This window comes from Gouania willdenowi, chromosome 15, assembly GCF_900634775.1.
Source record: "Gouania willdenowi chromosome 15, fGouWil2.1, whole genome shotgun sequence".
Taxonomy (NCBI): domain Eukaryota; kingdom Metazoa; phylum Chordata; class Actinopteri; order Blenniiformes; family Gobiesocidae; genus Gouania; species Gouania willdenowi.
Genome location: NC_041058.1, coordinates 17118620 through 17139751, shown reverse-complemented (window position 1 = coordinate 17139751; position 21132 = coordinate 17118620). Strand labels below are relative to the sequence as shown.

Here is a 21132-nt window from a genome sequence, read left to right as displayed (position 1 = left end):
AACCTGAAGAGGGGGCGGGGTATGAAGTGTCTCATTTGCATTTAAAGAGACCGCACCAAAACGAGTTCCTCTCAGAAGCACATCAGAAAAGGGGCCTGTGGAGCTATAATAATGAGGATTTCAGACCCAAGCATTGCAGTTCCGCTTTATATAGTCCACAACTGTATGATTTATATCTAAAAAGAAAGGATTTAAAACCATGATATGTCTCCTTTAAAGAGTGGAGGGGGACAATTAGGAGATAAAGTACACCTGAGTGGAAACAGAGGGAGCCTAATCAGCACACATACAGACAAAAATGGGTGTGTTGACATAAACAGGAATCCTAAACCCACTGAAAAAGGAAAATTACTTAAACCAGAAAAGGAACTAAAACTAAACAGGAGTTGAACCTAAACAAACCTATCGATGCTCGCTAAACTCAAATTCTAAATACTTCATCTTCGGAGCATGAATTGGTCTCCCAATTAAACTCCCGTTATATCACATCACACGCTTCACTCCAGGAAAAGTAGCAATGGCTCTCGCCAAAAGCTAATGGAGATCCAAATAAACAGATGAACATTATGCTAAAGTGTATAAAACCCTCATTTTATTTGTCTTACTTTGATAAACTAATTGCATTTGTCTTCTACCACAGGCTAGTTTTGTGGAGGTGATACATTTAGGAAAAATGAATGGCCATATTCCGTAAATGATAGGAAGCTGAAGTTAAAAGCTGTTGTTAAAGTAAGAAATTGTCTTTGGCATCATCGAAAGGTAATAATTAATGGCATCAATTCATTTCTGAACTTAGTCCATACAGTACATACCAGGGGCGGGGCTTCAGGGGGGGTTGGGAGAGCGGCACGCTCCCTGAGGGGCCCGGAAAAGAGGTAGGACTTAAGGAAGTTGGGCCTCTACTATGGCTCAGGGGAGCTGGAGAAAGCGGGCCCTCCATGACTTGTGCCCAGAGGCGCACAGAGTATGAGCAGTCACCCATCATGCAGATTTATACAGGGGTTATATAGACCTATTTCTTGTGACGTATGCATACTAAATTAGGTGCATGCCCACGCAAGCTTGGTGCACAGAGTGGACGGAGCGTTATCTCAGTCTGGAGCCAGTAAAAAGTGACCATGAAAAATCTGTAAATGGACTGATACTGTATGCAGACATGGGACAGTTAGGAGGAGACTTAATGTAGAGATGGAAACTCATCCATTGAAACTAATCAGAATACATGGAAATCTTCCTTAACAGGAGTATAGCAACCCACCTACCTGCCCGTTCATAACAAGTAGTTATAATCATAGAGACTTAATGCTTTTAGGTTTTTTAGTCATATATACACTGGGTTTTTCAATCACATATGTATAAATGTCTGGCCATTGAACATCAGGCCAGGAGCGCACATCGGATGACAAATTATTTTCAGGAATGCTGCATGGGTCCCACAATCGTTCACCTGTTCTTAAAGTGAGTTTCCTTAAATAAGCGGCCGCGTCCTTAGGTGATAAGCTTTCTACATACTACGAACGTATTACACGCCTTAACAGAGGTTCATTCATTGCCATTTTTCAATTTTTCAATCGTCACATATGTAAACAACATGGTATGCTCGCCACGTCAGTCACGTGTCCCGCTCATTCGCCAAGTTAAAACTCATTAAAAACCTGTTGAGGAGCACACTGGGACAGGAGAAACTGAGTGGACTTGTCATGTTGAAGGAGAGAGAAAAGGAAACGGACATACAGAGCATTGTGGACGAGTTCGCAGAGCGCAAGGCTCGTCGTATGCACTTCAAATAGTGGTGAGTAGGTCTATAATACTTCATATTGAAATAGTGTTTGTGAACATGTGAGCCACTGTGCCAGTTTGACTAAACTTTATAGCTACTGATACAGGCTCTGAGTTGAAATGGTTAAAGTGGGTGTTCCGTGGTGCTGAGATGCTTTGAAGTTGTGTTAGTGACCATCCTAATGGTTTTTGTTGTTCTCTTGTTTTGTTAAACTTCATGTCCGTTTGATGGACTTCAAAATGACATAGTCACTCTCCGTGGTGTCGAAGCTTCTAAGCCCCGTTGTTGCGGGCATGTGCATGTTGTAAAACGATGAGCCCGGTCATTTGCCCCGCCCCCGGCCCAGCTCTGATTTGTTCCGCAACTGATGGGTGCTATACCTTTTGTCTATCATTGGTAACTTGATAATTTGTCTGTAGAACACCTTATATACCTCTAATGTCCTAGCCTTGAACAATTCAGACTCAGCCCCTGTATCATCGAACTAGCTGTAATACAGATAGATGCATCTGGATTTCCAGGCTACTAATGTCCATTTGTCGTGCCATGTTAACATGCTGTTCCTTGCACATTTTCTGCAGCACTGCATAACCTCAAACAGATCCACAGAACTATCAGCACCAAATGTGTAGTTCAAACTAAAGCTCAAAAGTACTGAGGCTAATGATTTATATAAAACGTGAATTTAGCTGCAGGACCATAAGGAATATTCACCAAAACAGTATTTTTGACAAGCCAGTAGGCTGAACTAATGGCAGCTGACATTCATCTAACCTTTTATTCTAATGTGTTGTGAGTTTTGGCTTAGTGACACAGTGTCGGGGCAAAGTAGGACACTTAATATTTTAGAGCTATAACAATACCAAAAATAACGCCAATGTATTTCCAAATGTATTAAAAATCACAATGAACTAATAAGGGATTTAGAAAAGTTTCTTTAGCACAATTCAAAGTCTTTATCTTTAAAGCAGACTTTCTGGTGTATTGCACAAGACAGAGATCTCCTATCTCATAATCCCTTAAATGTGTCATAAGTTTTGGAACTCAGCCAGGCTTTTGCTGCGGGAATCCAATGTTTGTCTTGAATTACTGGAGTGAACACAATCTGAAAGGACCCTGAGTTTGCTTTCATGTGACTGAGAGCCCCGTGTTTTCCATTTTTAACAGTGACATTTCCTCTGAGTCTGTGCAGGACATCTAAAGAGAGGTGGGTGAGGAGGGGGGTGGGGGGGGGGGGGGGGGGGGTGGGGGGTAGGGTTCAGCTGCTGAAAAAAAGGAGGCGAGAAGAGTTATTAAATGAGCTCACTCTGTAGCACCTCACTATAAACCTTCATTAAAATACATAAGCATTGTAAAGAAAATCCAGTGAAATTCTCGTCATGTTATTAGCAAAGGTACAAAGAAATTAGCACCATCTGGGAGAGTCTATCAGCAGTAGGGTAAGTGAGAGACGGACAACCAGGAAAACCAGTGCTGTCTGTTGTTTTACAGATTACAAACCTGACCCAAACACTTTCTCCTGCACATTTGCAAGTACCAGTAAGTCACAGTAATAAACAACACAGATGTTTTTCGCCAAGCAAGTTAAAAGGCAGCAGTTAGTTTTAAAATGAACAAAGCGTCAATGCAAAAACACTGCCAGCCGTCACGCTTGTTTGTTGAGTGACTTTGATGTGCTTAAATGCCAAATGAATGCAAGCAGCATCGTCCTGTACCCTCAGAGGCACGAGAATCCCAAAACAAGCGTACAGCAGTGAGTAAATGTGGTTTGTGTCTCAGCTGCAGAACCACAAGCAGACAGCCATGTAATAGTTGCACAAAGCTCTCACGTATGAGTCAGTAAGGAATCAGCTACCAATTCAGCACTTTTAAAATTGGAACAAAAAGGATGACACGACAGCCTGTGAGCCATTAGACCGAATCGCTTACCAACACAGGCACGAAGGAGGACCTGTAATTCAAAGTCTTTCTCTTCCTGAAATGGTTATTTCAAAAAATCATGGCGTTTTCTTCAGCTAACAAGGGGTTGCTTTTTCAAACTTATCATTTATTTAGAGAAACTGATTATTTTTCATGAATTAAACCAGGATGACCATCTACAAACAATAGCACAGATTGATGTTTATATGATTCTTTTGAAATGCAAAAAAACACCTAACTAGTTTTTTACTATGGTCTACTGCCGGTGGTCATTCATATACATTAATGTATATAAGTCAATCCTTCATCCTATAGACCCCTATACAAATGGAAACGATCGCCGACTGCGTCCAGCCAATAGGCTTCGACTTCCTGTTTTTGAGACTGTCAATCAAAGTGAATGCATAACTATGCAAGGAAACAAGGCTGCGCGTCACAACAGCAAACAGGTAAATATGATTTCCTACCAATATCAATGTGACCCGATGCAACCTTGTTATGTTCCACAATGCACGTGCAGAAAAATAGAGGCGTGGCTTCTGGTAGATTGGGAGAGGCAGTGGGAAGAAGGGAGGCTGTTTAGGGCGGGACATCGAGACGTTTCTCAGAAACTCCGGATATCAGCTTTAATGAGACAACTTTACAGTAACATGAACAATTCCAGCAAGATTCTTTTTGTCTTCTTTTTGAATATTATGTTAAAGTTTCATTTATTGGGACAACTGTTACTTAGGAAATCCACTTTGATCTCCTGACATATTTCAACTGTCAACTGCCAGTCTTTGTCAGAGGGGTCTGTTGATCGCTTTGGTGTTTCCTTTGAAACATCAAAGCAAACAATGTGGATTTCCTAAGTAACAGTTGTCTGAATAAATTAAACCTTAACATACTATAACATGAACAATGGTTCCCTTGAAGCCATGAAATTCTGCTGTGATTTCTTTATAATAATGTACACATGCTACATTCCTCTGAGTTTACCTCACATTATGTAGCAGCTTCATGAACAGTAGCATATGGGCATGTCTCGTTGACAGTCTGAAGGGTGGTTGCATTGTGGGCAGCAGAGATTGCAGTGCCTGAATTGTGACATATGTTGCAGACTTCGCTGCAAATCTCACAGTTTTGGACAAAATCCTCTGACAGCACCACATGAATAATTTAATGACAGGAGTTCCACAAATGTGCTGCTTCATGGTAAAGTTTCAAGTGACAATATTGTTTGCTTTTTAGAAGCAAAAATAATGTTTAACGCCTAAGAATAAATTATGGCAATGACTTTTCATATACAGTATATTATCATTTAGCAATCATAGATATGTTGTTAATGTTTATTTCTAAGGATTATAGAGATCTTAGCAGTTACATAGACATAATTTAACAAGAAAACAACCCCATTAGTTACTAATTCAACTCTGGCTTTTTACCATCTTTAAAGATTGATCACACTGGTTAGCGTACCAACTAGTTGGCTGTCAAATTCACCAGCTTTTCATTTTGTATGTTTTTAAGGTATGTTTAATTGGTTTTCATGCTCTCGTTCAGTAGCATGTTGTCATTTGATCAATTGCAAAAAAATGTAAAGTATTGATTTGATGTGGCTTCAACATATAGTAGATGGAACTTCCACCAAGTTTGGTGCGTCTCTGTAAACTTTAACCGGGTGATGAATCTCTCAATGTGTCCTCAGGGAAAAGGAACTCGGTACTTTGCTGTAATAGCAGGGAGCTGGCAGTAAATCTGCTCCTAATAGACCTGCACTCCTTCAACATATTTTCTCATTTTGAAGTTTTGGACCACACTGGGGTGCAATCATCTCTTATTTTAAAGGCAAACAATATTATGGTTCTTTGCGTTCCATTTATTAAACAGTTTGATTTGTTTTGCTTGCCTTCATTCTTCATCATCTAACACCGCTTGTTCCTGTTCGGGGTCACGAGGGTCTGCTGGTGCCTATCTGTAGCTCTCTAAGGGCATAGACAAAGATGAACACTGGACATGACGCCGGCTCATCACAGGATTTGCTTTGCATTGAAGGCTTTTTCCTAGTAGACAAATACAGTATAGGAGTGAAGGAGCAGAAAATTGCAGTGGCTGTTAGAAGGGAAACGAGTCAGAATGTGGTCAGGACCCATCCTGACTTGTAATATGCTGAAATATGCCAAACACCAAACATTCCAACCAATTGGTAGCATAAATTTTCCACTATTTAAACAGCATGGCTATCAAAAACATATCTTATGTCAAGATTTACCCAAGCAGGGCTCCTCTTTGACACTTCAGAAACTGTGATGTGAATGTAGAACAAAACTACTGAGCTAAGAAAATGATCCTAAGGTGACTTATCGCAATGCAAACATAACTTATTCAAGGATGAATTCCCACAACTTAATCTTAACTAACTACTGAATCATATTTACGTGGTAATCTAGCAACAGTGTTGACAGCTCTGAACTCACTTACATTGTAACAATCTTTCTAAAACAATGTACCAACATTTAAATTGAAGGGATCCATCTAGCTTTATGTTCTCTCATACTCTCACACCTTTAATGTAACAGCAAGGGATAATGCGTAACATTAATTGGAATGAAACTGAAGACTAACAAGCTTCAATATGCATAATAATTCACTTATAGGTATGAATGTGATGCAATTGGACACTATTCTATAATTCTTTAGGTCCTGGCATCTATGTGGCTGTTACTTTGCCTCTTTATTGGTACACACTTTTCTAAAATATGCTAGACTATGAAGGCAAACTATTAAATTGCAACAACTTTTAACGGTGGCAGTGGTTTTTTTCAGTGGGAATATTAGCTTTGTCTCAAAGCAAAAGGAAGAACAACAAAGTATTTGAAAGCATGAAAACTTAAACCAAATATCTAAGGTGTTCTGGACTCACAAGTCTGATTTACCAAGGTTTCAACTTGAGTACTCTAAATCTGCTGCCAATGATTTGGTCCTGGATAATATAGCGGAATTGCTGTTCTTATATAAATCATTGAAAGTGAATAATAAAGTAGCATTTATAATGTAATGTATACATTTGCAGAGTAGAAAATTCCAGTTCATTGTAAAATATATGACAGAAACAACAATGTAAGGCAAGGATTTAAGTGTAAGAAGCCTATTCAGATGTTTAAGGTTGTGGATCAAATTCATAGCACGAAAAGAACCGCAATCTGCTGTGTGTAGTCACTGGGAAATTAACATAGAAATCTGTATCACATATCCCTACTATAAAGGCTGAGAGCTTGAATCAAGGCAGTTAATTGCACAATGTAGCATCAGAGAGACTGACAGTATCATAGACTCCAAAACATTTGTTTTCCTTTAGTAACCTTTTTAGGGTGAAACCTGAGCTTTTTATTTGTTTTTTTTTTTTGAAGAACTTTGAATACTTTTTTTTTACAATATGTACTACATGCTGTCATGTAATGTCAAAGATGTGTCTACTTTCCCCCCTAAATAAATGCATCAAACAGTCTTCTTGTTGCAATTGATCAAACAACTGAGATAAAAAAGGCATTTTTTCATTTCTAAACCACAGCAGTACTGACCTGCACACATTTTTAAACCCTATGTGATCAATGGCTTCACATGGTCACTGCTTTCAAAGTAATGCTTTGGAGGAACACCAAGTCACAACTAATTTGAAGCCACAGATGAAGAAGTGTTGGCTACGAGTATAGAGTTCACAGGGGGATGTTGCTCTGATAAAGTGTTATGTAGGGAGCCCCAAAAACAACCATCGATGTCACTGGCTTGCGAGCATGCTGAAAAAGTAGCACACAAGCCAGAGGGTTGGAGGGGGGTGCAGATCAAAGCCAACCAAAACTCCAAACACAATATAAAAGAGTCTAAAATGTGCATGGAGACTTACTATCAAAGTGCGTCAGGCTGCGTGACAAGTAGAATACAAAGGATTTCACCTGTCTCTGACGTGTGCACAAACACAGCTGCTGTTTCTGCAGCCTGAGGCCGAGCTGGCAGCATCGTCTCCTCACATTTATGAGTGCAAAAGGATGGGCCAGTAAACAAAGTTGTCATGGGTTTTATTTTGGTGTGGATCCAATTATCTCTGTATGTTTCAGAAGCTATTAGGTTTTTTTTTTTATTGCTCTCCTTACTGCAGCGCTCACACAAAAAGAGGAGCCAGAGGTACGACATCGTAAGTATGATTGTACTGGTGAGTTTGGGGAGAAGGTCAGAGACAGACAGCAGCTGTCATCTCAAATGATGACCTTAGGTGAGATCATACCGTTCATCAATTCACATTCACTCACTCACTGGAGGTGTGAGTGCATGCAGGGTGTCGGCCTATCAGGCATGCAGTACACCATCTTGGGCCCTTGGGTTCCCTACGAGGGACACTTGCTCTTTTCTGACCTATTGCATGAGTAAATGTTAGATGGGGGAACAGAAGGGGCTTCTCATTGACATTCTTCTTTGTTTGGATGATTATGGCAAAAAAGGCTGCACCCATGGGTGCTGTCCTATAAGCTAGAACTGAGTGTTTTTTTTCCAAATGGCAGCAGAGTCAGATGTTGTCCCTGTTGCCAAAGTGCTTCACATGGATGTTATTACTGCTAAGAATAAAGACAACATCAGCACATGCAGACAAACTTTAGTGCAGTGTTTCTTAACCTTATTGCAGGTACTGGACACTGCAAGTTTAATCAGTGCATTCACCAAATGTTGTAATTTGAAAAATACACTATGACTTCTTCAAAACATTGATACTGTATATGTTTTATTAAATTTTAAAATGCAATATTTTTATACATTCATATTTCAAATTAAAATTTAGCATTGTTCATGTATTGTTCTAACTTATTTTAATAAACTATAGTTCATCATGGAAATGGTATTTTGTGTAGCACATTGTTACTGTGGGTCTTGACCCCTGAGATGGACTCAATGAACCCCTGGGGTCTGATTAGATTCAGGTTAAGAAACACTGCTTTAGTGGCATCGTCAATTTGGTTATTTTACTTTTCTGAGAAGCCTTTTCACAAAGTTTTGGATCAGTTTGCAGTACATTTTAAACTTTATTAACTTGCTTTATTTTTAGATCAGGCTGATGTTGGACCAGAAGATGTGGCTAACAGTTCTGTTGCTATGGTCAGGAGTAGACGGGATAGAATCAGTTCCTCTAGCCCAGGGGTGTCAAACTGATTTTAGTTCAGGGGCCAAATGCAAGGTAGCTTGAACATGAGTGCACCATAGATTTTAGCCTTTTAAACATTAATGTCCCCAACTTTGAACTTTACACGATGTATAAATGATACATAAATGATATAAGGCCCAGACAATATCCAAGCAGTAAGTGACAGATATCAGTCCCTGCAGGATTTTCTCTTTAAAATGTCATTGATTTTGTGACCAATTTTTATTTAGTTTGGGGATATTATGTGAAATGATTTCTGGAAAATTGAGTTCTTTGAACAATTTGGGATTTACAATGACTGCAGTCAGTTAATAAAAGCATGGGAAAATTGCTATCCTCCAAATATTGTGGAGTTTCATTGATGTTGTGTATTTAGATCTACAACTGAATTATTTGCATGGTAATTTAAACAATAATTTATGTATTTTCTTCTGAACTTTCTACTACAGGCCAAATTGAATGCTCTAAAGCAGTGTTTCTCAAACAGGGGTACATTTACCCATAGGGGTACGCAATGGCACCACAGGGGGTACTTGAGAGAGAGAGAGAGAGAGAGAGAGAAATAACAACAAAACAATATCTTGAATTTTCAAATTCTTAAGAGTGCAATATTAACAAATGAAAGCATTAAAAATATGAGGTTTCATATTGTTTATTTTTAGTTAAATTTATCATCATAATAATGATAATGATGGAAAAGATCTTGAATTGAAAGTACAAGGGTCAGTTTTGGTCCACCAGGTGGGAGATGACTGGAAATTCGGAAAACTATAGAAATGAATCTATTCAGGAGGCACTACATACTGTTTCATTACACTTGTTTACTAAATTAAATTATTTATAATGTGTGTTATTACTCATTTAATCCATCATTATGCTTTATAGTAGTTTTTCATATAGTCTAAGCAAGATGTTGTAGTCAGATAAAGGGGGTACTTTGATTCAGGAATAAGAGAAAGGGGGTGCCACTGCTCTAAAGGGCCAGATTTGGCCCCTGGGCCTTAAGTTTGACACATGTGCTCTCGCCAAACACGTTCACTATAATGCCTATAGTAGGATAAAGGTGAACCATTATTCTATTATAGTTTCTTGGTTAAGTCAATCAAGTTGTTGCTTTTACCTATATGGATTAAAATCACGATATAACTTTTCACTTTAACTGAATCAAAATCGTTTATTTCATTGTGTTTGCATAAGATAGTGGGTTCTTTGTTGTTGCTTTATTTTTAGGTTCATTTTTTAATGTGTGAGTTTATTGGAGGGCTGGTTTTGACTGTTATTTAAAGAAGGTGTCAGGTTCTGTGAGATTATGGGAATGCAGGGATCACCCACCTATTGTCGACACCACAGTTCCAACAAAATAAAAAGCCCCAGTAAAATCCCATCTTGGCCTCAGAGCATCAGCCCGGATCCCGGCGGCGATCGCAGCCTCGTACTCCCGCAGGAAGGAGTTGAGCTCCCGCAGGCTGATGTTGAAGGTCTCGCTGAAGTTGAGGAGCGTCCCGTGCCAGCGGCCGTGAGCCCGCAGCTCTGACGGCCTCTCGATGGCCGAGAAGACCGCAGCGCCGCACAGCAGGTACACCACGATGAGGACGGCGAGCAGCACGAAGCGGCCGTTGTCCTCGTTGAAGTGCAGCGAGCGGCAGCCTCGCAGTCGGCCTGGCATCATCCAAATTTCAGCACCACTCGCAGGTCGGACAGCGACAAGCTCCACATCGGAGACGGCATTCACGCGTCTGCAGCAGCAGGAAGTCCCTGTCCTGCCCTGTCAGTGCGCTCCTGTGGGACTCCTGCCCTCCAGCTGGATCATCATAGTAGGAAAGTGACACTACCTGTGACTGGGATGCGGGGAAGAAGAAGAAGAAACAAAAGACCCACTTGTGGATGAAAGCCTGTGAGAGTTGCAACACTTTCATAGTGTACACATTGTGGCAATGCAGGCGGAGAACGACGCGCTGGGCTGTCTGTGCAGAAGTAGTAGTAGTAGTAGTAATAGTATTCTCTTCAGCCACTGCGCCAAAATCACGCTCCAAATCCCGTAACCAGCCTGAGATGATCCATGCCCATATCCATTCCTTCCTCTGGTGCAGCAGTCCTGAGGTGCATCACATCCCGATGTGTGATCGTGCATTAGTCGCAGGCTTGTAGACCCTTCCTCCTGTGGTTCACAGATTTAACAGCTCAGACAGCTGACTGAGCAAAAACAGTATCAGCCCCAGTGTCACCAACTCTGTCTTCATGTGCCAATATTCTTCATTCCACTCCAGTGCAGTCCATGTCAGTGTGCCATGCGCACTGAGGGTAGAGACTCATTTGAGTGGAAACGCATTGGTGCAGCTGTGCATGCATGCACACAAAGGCAGAAACAATTCTTCCATTAATAATAAAACACCTATAGAGTGGGACAATATGCTCTTTCCCTAAATTAGCTTTTTGCTTGATTCTATTGGGGAATAACCAGTTTACTCTAATAACTCTATTTTCTTAACCAAATTTTATCTATAATGTATAGAGGAAATATGCAGATACATTTTTTCAGATTTTATGGTAATATTATTTTGGCAGTGGTTTTCAGCCCAAACCCAAAATGAGTCTTGGAATAATTTTGGCAAGGTAAATTGTAAAAATTTTTTCTTTCTTTCTTTCTTTCTTTCTTTCTTTCTTTCTTTCTTTCTTTCTTTCTTTCTTTCTTTCCACTCTCTGTAGTCACAGTTTCTCTTGCAAAAAGATTATAATTCATCATGATCACGAGAATGTGTGATTTGGGAGGTTTATAAAACATTTTTTAAAAACATTCAAGCACAACATTGCTGGTTAGGGGAAAAAACTGCCTTTTTTTTTTTTTTTTTTTTTTTACAGTGTTAGGGCTTCATTTGGATATGTTTCCAAAAGCCCGTCAAGGCTTAAAAACTGCAGCTCTGGGGATAAAAGACCTCTATTATTTTTGCTTGGATGGCTACACAAAGAATTTAATATAAAAATAAAAATCAATGAAGAGCTGCAGCTGCTGAACAAAAATTGACTGACACTTTAAAAACATCCAACTGTAGGAAACGTAATGTGTTAATGCTTTCATTCTTTTGAGATCATGAGTTACATTCTGTTGATCAAAGTGCATTTGTCTGGTTGTGGGAAAGACAGTGTTGTCGTGTCTTTAGCTTGTATTGATCACACTGTTTAATCCAGTTAATCAGCTCGCAAATATCAAAGCCGGCTGCAGAAGAAGGGCAAACCCATGCAGGTACTTCAGCTCCGCCACTGTTCTTGTCCTTGTCAAATCCAATCTATACCTCAAATTGCTGGGAAGACACAGGTTGTGATGTAATTGGAGAAGACGTCAATGAAAAGTCGCATATGCGGGATAGATAGATAGCATCATAGCAGCCAATTTTATTCAATTATAGTGCATTGTATCAGAAGGCAGGAAAATCACTATTGGCAGAGCAACACAGACTCTCACAGTCCTCTCTCTACGTGGCTGTGGGCTGAAAAAAGCAGCTGTATGATGTTGCTTTTAACACAATGGTAACTGACAGTAACCTGCTGCGATTCTGTGTGAACTTTTTTTTTTACAGATGCAACCTTTTTAACCGACAGGCTCGTTCCCTGTGTTAAATTTCTCCCGCAGTATCCATCATTCATCGGTAAAAAAAGTTGTAAAAGTAAAAATATTTTACTTAGAAGCTATTTTGTGCTCCCTTCTTCCATCTTATGTCAACTGACTCTGTTACAAAAACCTAAATCTGATTAAGTGTCATTATACACTTATACAGAAAGCCTCTCAGCTGTGATGGAGCAGGCAGACAATAAAAAGCTTGATGTATGATGCTCCAGGACTGAGTTTACATAGAGGCCCCTAGCTTATGTAAAATATAGCACTTTTACACAATACACTTGACAATCTCTCACAGCAAGTGGTTGAAAATCACTGCTCTACAAGACACTTTAATTTAATGTGTAAGTTGTTCGATGATGCTTGAAGTGGTGACAGATCACATTTCAAAGAATACAGTGCACTATTGGTATATTTAATCTGCAACAGACTGCCAAACCACCTTGTGCATGAATTAGGTCATATGCACTTTTTTTTTAGCATTTGAATGGCTTTCATACAGTTTAATGAGCAGAACTATAAGTTAGTCATCGAGTGCATTGGGTCCATCAACGACAACAATCAGCAAATGTGTCCTAAAAATAAATAGAATGAATAATAAGGTTACCTAAATACACTTTAGCACCACAGATAGTTATAGCCAAAGTTAAGGAACAGTGTAACAGTTTAAACTTTTCAAGCAGCGTCACAGATGAGTCAGTCGTGTCTGTTGTTCAGAAACATTACTCATCTCAAGCTGCTGGTCAGACTCAGGGAAGCTGCTGCACGGAATCTTCTTCTTCTTTTTTTTTCTTACTTGTGTTATATTTTGAAACTTAACAATGGCCTTTTCTGCTGCAGCATGAATTGGAAACACTAGAAAAGGGAGAGCTACAGCTTTCTGGCTGGGTTGTTTTGTGACACATGCAAAACCAAAAACAAAAAGACTGCTTTGGAGCTTTTGCTTAAGAACTCACATTCAGACCGGGCTGTGTCATTGAGCACGAAGGGAAAACAGAGACAATCCTTCAGAGTGCAGCAACAAGGGCCACTGCAGTGAATAAAGATGAGGAGACAAGCGAGGACACACGTCCACTTACAGTGAGAAATGAATGAATGGATTTCCTCTCATCCCGCTGAGCAAGATTTGCGCTGATGAAAGCATATGGTAGAATCAATCATTTTGTCATCCTGAATTTTACAAACAGTAGATACAGTACAGTAGATATTTAGGAACCTCTCTGAAGCCTCTGTGATTTGTTTTGTGATGGTAAATCTCATGTGCTTAGAAATATCCTGGGGCACGGATGACTTTTGTTAATGTGAGGTCAGCATATTTTGTTTATTTTATCACTAAACAGTCACTGTTTTGATTGTCCTCCTCTAAACTCCTGCAATTTAAGCTATTTTGGAGACTAAATGCAACCTGAGCTATAGCTCATAATAAACCATGAGGCAGGTAAAACACTCACTGTGATGATGTTAACAGAGGATGTGAATATTGATTTGAAACTGGCTCAACAAGTACTTTAAAAACTAATTGTATTACTGTGGCCTAAGAGATGTTGTAACTCTGAGGACAATGGGAGCGTCTGTTCAAGGGTTTTCGATCAGATTTAAAGGAAACGCAATGTTGATCCACACTGACAGCTGAGGCGCATTACATTATTCTTTTCTCTCTTATAAATAACCTGGTTGTGGTTAGTTTATACTGGAACGCTGCAACAATTTGGCCTAAAAATGAAGGTGTTACATGTGGAATAGAATGCAAAGAGTGATAGACGTTTAAAGATGTCAGGGTCACAGCGACTCAATGTCTGCTACTTTATGAAGGTAATCTCAGCATGTGTCTGTATGTATCAGAATAGATTCACAGAAGGAATGTTTGTTAGCCAACAACACATTAAAGCTGAAATACGGAGTTTCCAAGAAGCATCTCGATGTCCCGCCCTCAACAGGTCCACTTCCTCCCTCTACCTCGACCAATCTGCCAGAAGCCACGCCTCTACTTTTCTGCATGCGCCTCGCAGAACATTGCATTGATATAGGTCTATGGGTCAGGTAAGAGCCAAAATCATATTTTCCTGTTTGCTGTTGTGATGCGCGGCCTTGTTTCCGTGCACAGTTCCACATTCACTTTGATTGACACTCTCAAAAACAGGAAGTTGAAGCCTATTGGCTGGGCGCACTCTGTGATTGTTTCCATTTGTATAGGGGTCTATAGGACGAAGGAGGGACTTATATACATTATTGAATATGAATGACAACTGGCAGTAGACCATAGTAAAAGACTAGTTAGGTATTTTTTCGCATTTACATAAACAAAGATTTCTCAGAAACTCTGGATATCAGCTTTATTGACTGGCTATGAGGTGAAGTAATGTTAGGGATTAACGGCTGTGTGGTCAGATGCAGTTATCCATCCATCCATCCATCCATCTATCCATCAGTTTTCAACCTGCTTGCTCCTTTTCAGGGTCACAGGGGTCTACTGATGCCAATCTCCAGCTGTCATCGGGTACAAGCACATGTTCTACCTTTAAATTGGCTACTGCAGTTATCTCTGACACAAAGGTTGATAAAAACAAAAGTCAATCATTGCATCAGGCCTGTAACCTACAGCCCATTTTTGTGCATGTGTGATGTTGTGTTTCTTTATCCATTTGCTTCGAGTCAAAACCATTTTCTCCAGCCATCCTACTGAGATGGATTTACCATCAGGAATCCAATTAGATTTACAGCCCAGAGACAAAAGTACTCACGGAAAAGCCAGAAAGGCCAATTATTTGTGTTAAGGTTGCCCATTCAGTTGTGAAACCAGTATTTCACTTTTGTGGTAAAAACGCACTGACTTGGTTAGTCAGCTGATCATCTGGAAATCTTGTACTGCAATGTATGACTTTTCTCCCACAAAATTCTCTATGTGTGAAAGTCTATCACTGTGTTAGAGAAAAAAAAGAGCAACTAACTCATAATAAATTCATATCTTGGTTCGTAATGACCTATGTTTAAGAAATTTCTCTCAAGGTGGTTCCTTGATTACCCCACCGACTTCCATCCAGACCTTACCTGGATTGCACATTCCTTTGCAATTCTGGGGGTGCCCTTACAGTTGGACCAACTGCATTGTTATTAATGGGGATAGACCATTCTTCTAAGGCTTTAAAGTGTGAATGATCATGGTACCATGATTAGGATCACTGATCCAGATAACTGGCAATATCTGGCAAAGAGGAGATTTGGCTTTGTGCTCTCTTGGTGCTTTTGTATTTTTGTTGAAATTATGCTTTTTCTGTTATTTTGTCTGCTTTTGTTGCTTTCTTTGTTTGTTTCTGCTTTTCTTGTTGAGACTGACTTTTCATATGTTCTCCAGATCATACGAAATCTCCAACACCCATCGTGCCCAAATCTTAAAGCACTGAGCTTTGAATCACTGAAGTAGAGCAACCAGGTTCATATTTTCCTTTACAAAACTCCACATTAAAATAGAAAAATAATGAAAGAGAGCTTCGAAGTGGATAAGCCTAAATTGGAGGCTTATCGACAAAAAAAAGCTCATTAAAATTGCAATCAGTTTCAGACGAATGCTGCAGTTTTTTGTTCATAGCCATGTACCATATGTTAAATAAATGCTTGATGAAGCAGCTGAAACTTTGACAGTATCTTTTTATTTTTTATTTTTAAACGCTTAATTCCTTATAGACAACAGAACACTGAAGCTGAGCTAGCAGAATGATTGAGTTATGGAAGAGATTTAGTAATTAACAGTAGCTACTGATACAGTTTTACATCCAATAAGCTGGAACCAGAGAAGAAAAGCTGATATTTTGATAATCTGTGAGACTGAGAGAGCGATCTTGTATCTTAAAAATTGGTGCTTCTCAGTGTTCTCTGTATTTTTTCTTCCTCACAAAGAAGACAATCCAACGCTTTGTAAATTCAGCTTCACATCGTTAGGAAGAGCCGATATCGGAGGATCAAAAAGAAACGTTGCTATGAAGACTTGGCCGCCACCCGCCTGTCGTCCCCGTGCTACATTTTCTGAAACCTCCCAAAAAGTCACAAGAAACACGTGCAAATCATATTTTGAAAAATCTGCTCCAATTGTTGATCTTGTGGGCATCTTTTCTACTCGTATGTGGAGTCACTTTAAACCTGAATCACTACAAAGACATCAAAGCTTTGAACTGTGCTGAGAACGGAATCTGATTCTCTCTGTGATCAATTTGTCATGATGGCAGTTGCCTATAGAGCTCCCTCTTTCTATAGACTCTGTTTGAGAACTCTCCTTCAAACTTTTTAACCTACATGTGTGAGGTTGAGATACACAACATTTGGTTTCTGTGTGCACCATCATTTTTGAAAACATGGATTAAATTACTGAGTCTAACGCCTTTGTAAAATGTGTAACATCTTACAAAATGACTCAAACAAAGCAGCAGCTCAGAAATGCTCGCACCATAAACTCAATGTTCAGCAAGAGTGTTGGAGGAATAAAGAGCTATAATTATACAGCACGTTGCTTTGTTGTGGACTGACAAACATATAGCCTAAGCCCGCTGCAACATACATACTGCATTAAAACTCATTTGATAGAAACTGCTGCTTTCCTTAGTCAGCAATTTGTACAACTCAATGATTTTCATTGCAAGGACGAAGCTTTTTGTTTCACACAGAGGGAATGTGTGCTACACTGATGAATCATCTCATCCAAAACGGGTAACACAGATACCCTGCATACAACATACTTCTAAGAACTGTCTACAGTAATCGTCAGATGTGTAAAGAGTAGTGATATATCATACTCAAGTAAGTCATACATAAAATACTCACGTACAAGTAAAAAGTAGCTCAATTAGTACACGTACTGTACGTAGCATTTTAGGGTTAGGGTTAGGTGTAGGGTTAGTTTTAGTCATGTGACCTAAACTGGCCAATAACTGACCTATCACGTGACCTAAACTGGCCAATGAGGGGCGCTGCGTACGGATAGAATGTTGGTCTATTGATATGGCAACCGTACGGATAGCCACTGCCATAAAATAACACCAATGAATTCAATTTCAAATAAAATACAATTCTCAAGCTCTAAGTATAAAGTAGAAACCCCAACCTCAGAGCTGTTTAGAGAGAGTTACGACAACATAAGTTTGAAGGACATAACAAGGATTTTAGGTAGTTTGTCGTCAATAACTGCATTGATTTACAATATTTATACAGTACACAGCCATATGCACACGTTAATAATGCATTATTAATTCATTAATAATGCATTAATAAGGCACACATTAATGAGTTTAGATACGCTGATAATAATAATAATAATAATAATAATAATAATAATAATAATAATAATATCCAATATGATTATTTAAACGTCTTACCGTTCAAAAGTGCATCACAAACTGTCTACTCCGCTCTTCTCACTTCCGAGAACTATTGTGAGGCTTCATGAACCTCCATTGCTGTAAAAGCAAACTAACACAAGCAAATCAACTCTGTAGCTAAGGCAAGCTTTTTCCAGCTTCGCCTTCTCACAAAGTGAAGCCTTTACTCAGCCGCTCCGACCAGGAAAAAACTATTCATGCATTCATCAGCTCACGATTGGATTACTACAATGCACTGTATTTTGGACTCAATCAGACCTCTATACTCAGATTACAACTTGTGCAAAATGCTGCTGCCCGGCTCCTCACCAACGTGACCATATCACACCTGTCCTTTACTTCCTGCAATGGCTCCCGGTCCTTTTCAGAATCCAGTACAAACTTTTCCTTTTTGTTTTCAACTTCATCCATGGCCTCACGTCGAGCAGAGCCCGACGTTCTGCCCAACACCACCTGCTCGAGGTGCCCAGGTCACGTTGCAAACAGTGGGGTGATCGTGCTTTTGCTGTGGCAGATCCAAAATTCTGGAACTCGTTGTCGCTTGAGTCATGTGTCATCAAAGACCTGCCCCTGATAAAAGCAAAACTAAAGACTCACCTGTTTAGAAAGACGTTTGATACACAGTTCTGTGGCACTTGTTTTAAATGTGAAAATAGTCTCTTTTTAATTATATATTTTGTTGTTTTTAAATTGTATTTTTTATTGTGTACAGCACTTTGGTCATCTTTGGTTGTTGTAAAGCGCTTTAGAAATAAAACTTGAGAAAGAAAATGGCTGGGCATTGGTCATAAATGGCACGATTATTAACATATGTATTATTTCAAATTATGGATAATTTTAAAACAAAAAATGATAATTTACTCAGTAATGGTTGGGTGTAGATATGTAACAAATGACTTAAGTACAAGTAAAATGACTGATTTAGAAATATACTCAAAAAAGTAGCGTGAGCACTGTAGTACAATAATATCTTTATTGAGACTTTATTAACTGTTGAATCATACAAAAACAGGTAATCGTCATCATCACACACGGTAACTCTGTCATACAGTTCATAAGGAATGTTTTTTGTTTCTTGGGAGAACAGGATGAACCTGTTAACCCCAAACATTAGGACCAAGGTCAACCACATCACTTCTATATTGTTGTTGTTGTTGTTACTGAAACTCTTCAAACCCAAGTCCAATAAAATCTTGTGTCGTGACATTTGCCCTGTGATCCCCACAGTATACATCATCACATCACTCCAGGGTCCAAGAGGAAATACTCTGACAAATGAAATGAAATTGTCTCCAGGCGCAGTTAAAACATCTTATTCACTAGAATTAAAGTGAGCTTGTGGAAACCTATTGCCCCCGGTTTTTGGCTGTTGCCGCTGCAGAGACATAAAAGTATAATTAAATGTGAAGTTCTGAATCTGAAAAGCCTTGGCTAAATTAACCTGACACTTCATTTATAAAGCCTGAATTCAAACATGGAACAGATGGAGGCCTGTATCTATTGACTTGTTAAATTGAATCAAATGGGAGATCTTTGCTTATTTTGAGTTTCATGAAACAGTGGGAGAGTTCTCTAAAGCAGTGTTTCTCAACCAGGGGTCAATAAAATGGTACGTGTGCGCACAATGGCTTGTTTTTAAAGTTGAAATGCCTGTTTAAAGGGGATATATTCAAAGAAGCTCCTTTTGCTTTGTATGTATTCATTTGTATTAGTTATTATTTTTATTTATTCATATTTTTTGTAATTTCAACTTTATTATTATTTAACAAAAAAATCATAATATATTAGTAATGATAATACAGTGTTATACAAATGTTGACTATAATATTATTTCTTACATTTATCATTCGTGTTGCCTTGAAGGCAACATCATTTTATGTTTAATTTGAGTTAAATAAGAAGATAATGCCTAAATATTAAGTGTTCAATTTAAGAAGATGAAATAAAATGACTTGCGTTGAATATTCAGTTGTGTTATGTTCTACTTTTGGAGAATCATGAACACAAGACAAGAAACGTTGGGAACCACTGCTCTAAAGCTATTAAATTACACCGATATGTATTACATAGAGTAAACTCAAATTTGTGATAATTATCTTTGATGTTGTTTATCCTGCCAGCACGGCACCTATAGAGGTACAGCATCTGCTTAATATGCAGCTAGGGAGGAGAGGTAATTATCATAAACATACTGTTTGGAACTAAAACCGTAAATGTTTTTTTTTTTTACATTTCGAGAAATGATTTGAAATGACTCTGAAGCAAAAACTTGAATTAGAGTCTAAATAATAAAGCTTTGACCCCAATTATAGATCGTTACATTAAATACTTTTTTCTTCTCCAGTGGCTTTGCCCTGGAGCTCCAAAGGGAGGAATCACAGCTTAAAACAGAAGTTGCTTTTATTTCTATTAATTTTATGTTCACACAGACAAAAAGACAAGCCCTGCAGCTCTACGAGAGAGAAGAGATGCAGCTGTTCTCTCAGTGCTCAGATCCCTGTAAAGGAATAAAATGTAACCATAAAAACAAACCAGGGACATGTTAATCAATAACGTCAGCGATGGATGAACCTCTGTCTGTCGTGACAAACATGAACTGGGTTTATTACTGTCATGAGAGGTTAGCTTGACCTTAAACTGCTGTGTTGTTGCATTAGTATAGGTAGGAAATATAGAGATAAGTGACACAGCCCAGCTCATAACTTATTATGCAATGTTGCTTTCTCTTAAATAGCATCTATACTGCATGTGTGGCTGCAACGGATAGATTTCATCCACCAAATTGGAATAACAAATTAAAGGCGTGCCACCCCTGAACAGCTCAGCCTCAGGTGTATTATGCGTGAAAGTAATTTACAAATCTCCATGATATTCTTTACTTTAACAAAAGAACGAAATACTAATAAAATGAAGGTCGTCCTGAGGTTGTGTCGAGCACCACTTATTATATTGTAAATATGTTTGTGAAAAGTGGAAGATTTAACGCAGTCTAGGCCAAAGCCGCCGTGACCTTGTAAATAAAAGCTGTCAGACGACAATGAGCAGAAGAGATATCTTGAATGTGAGTGTAGCTCTTGATGTAAGTCTGTCTGAACAGAAGGTAACCAATGAACAAGCAACTATTTTACCTTTCCTACAGTGAAAATACTAACAGTTTAGTATAGGAATATGAAATGTGTTTAAACGTTAGACTTACAAGGAAAAACACGTGAGGGATTTGATTAGTAGTGCCTTAATATACTATGGACACTAGATGGATTTATTGGGGTGATGTAGATGA

The 21132-nt window shown here is 38.9% G+C and overlaps 1 protein-coding gene across 1 annotated transcript in view; it reads right to left on the bottom strand.

Moving 5' to 3' along the window:
* The window catches only part of kcnk12 (potassium channel, subfamily K, member 12), a 29530-nt gene extending 18818 nt beyond the window's left edge, over positions 1-10712 (bottom strand). Inside the window, exon 1 of the mRNA XM_028468906.1 lies at positions 10206-10712. Within this exon, the coding sequence (XP_028324707.1) occupies positions 10206-10542 (337 nt within the window). The 5' untranslated portion in view covers positions 10543-10712. The remainder of the gene's footprint in view (positions 1-10205) is intronic.
* Between the last annotated feature and the right edge of the window lie 10420 nt (positions 10713-21132).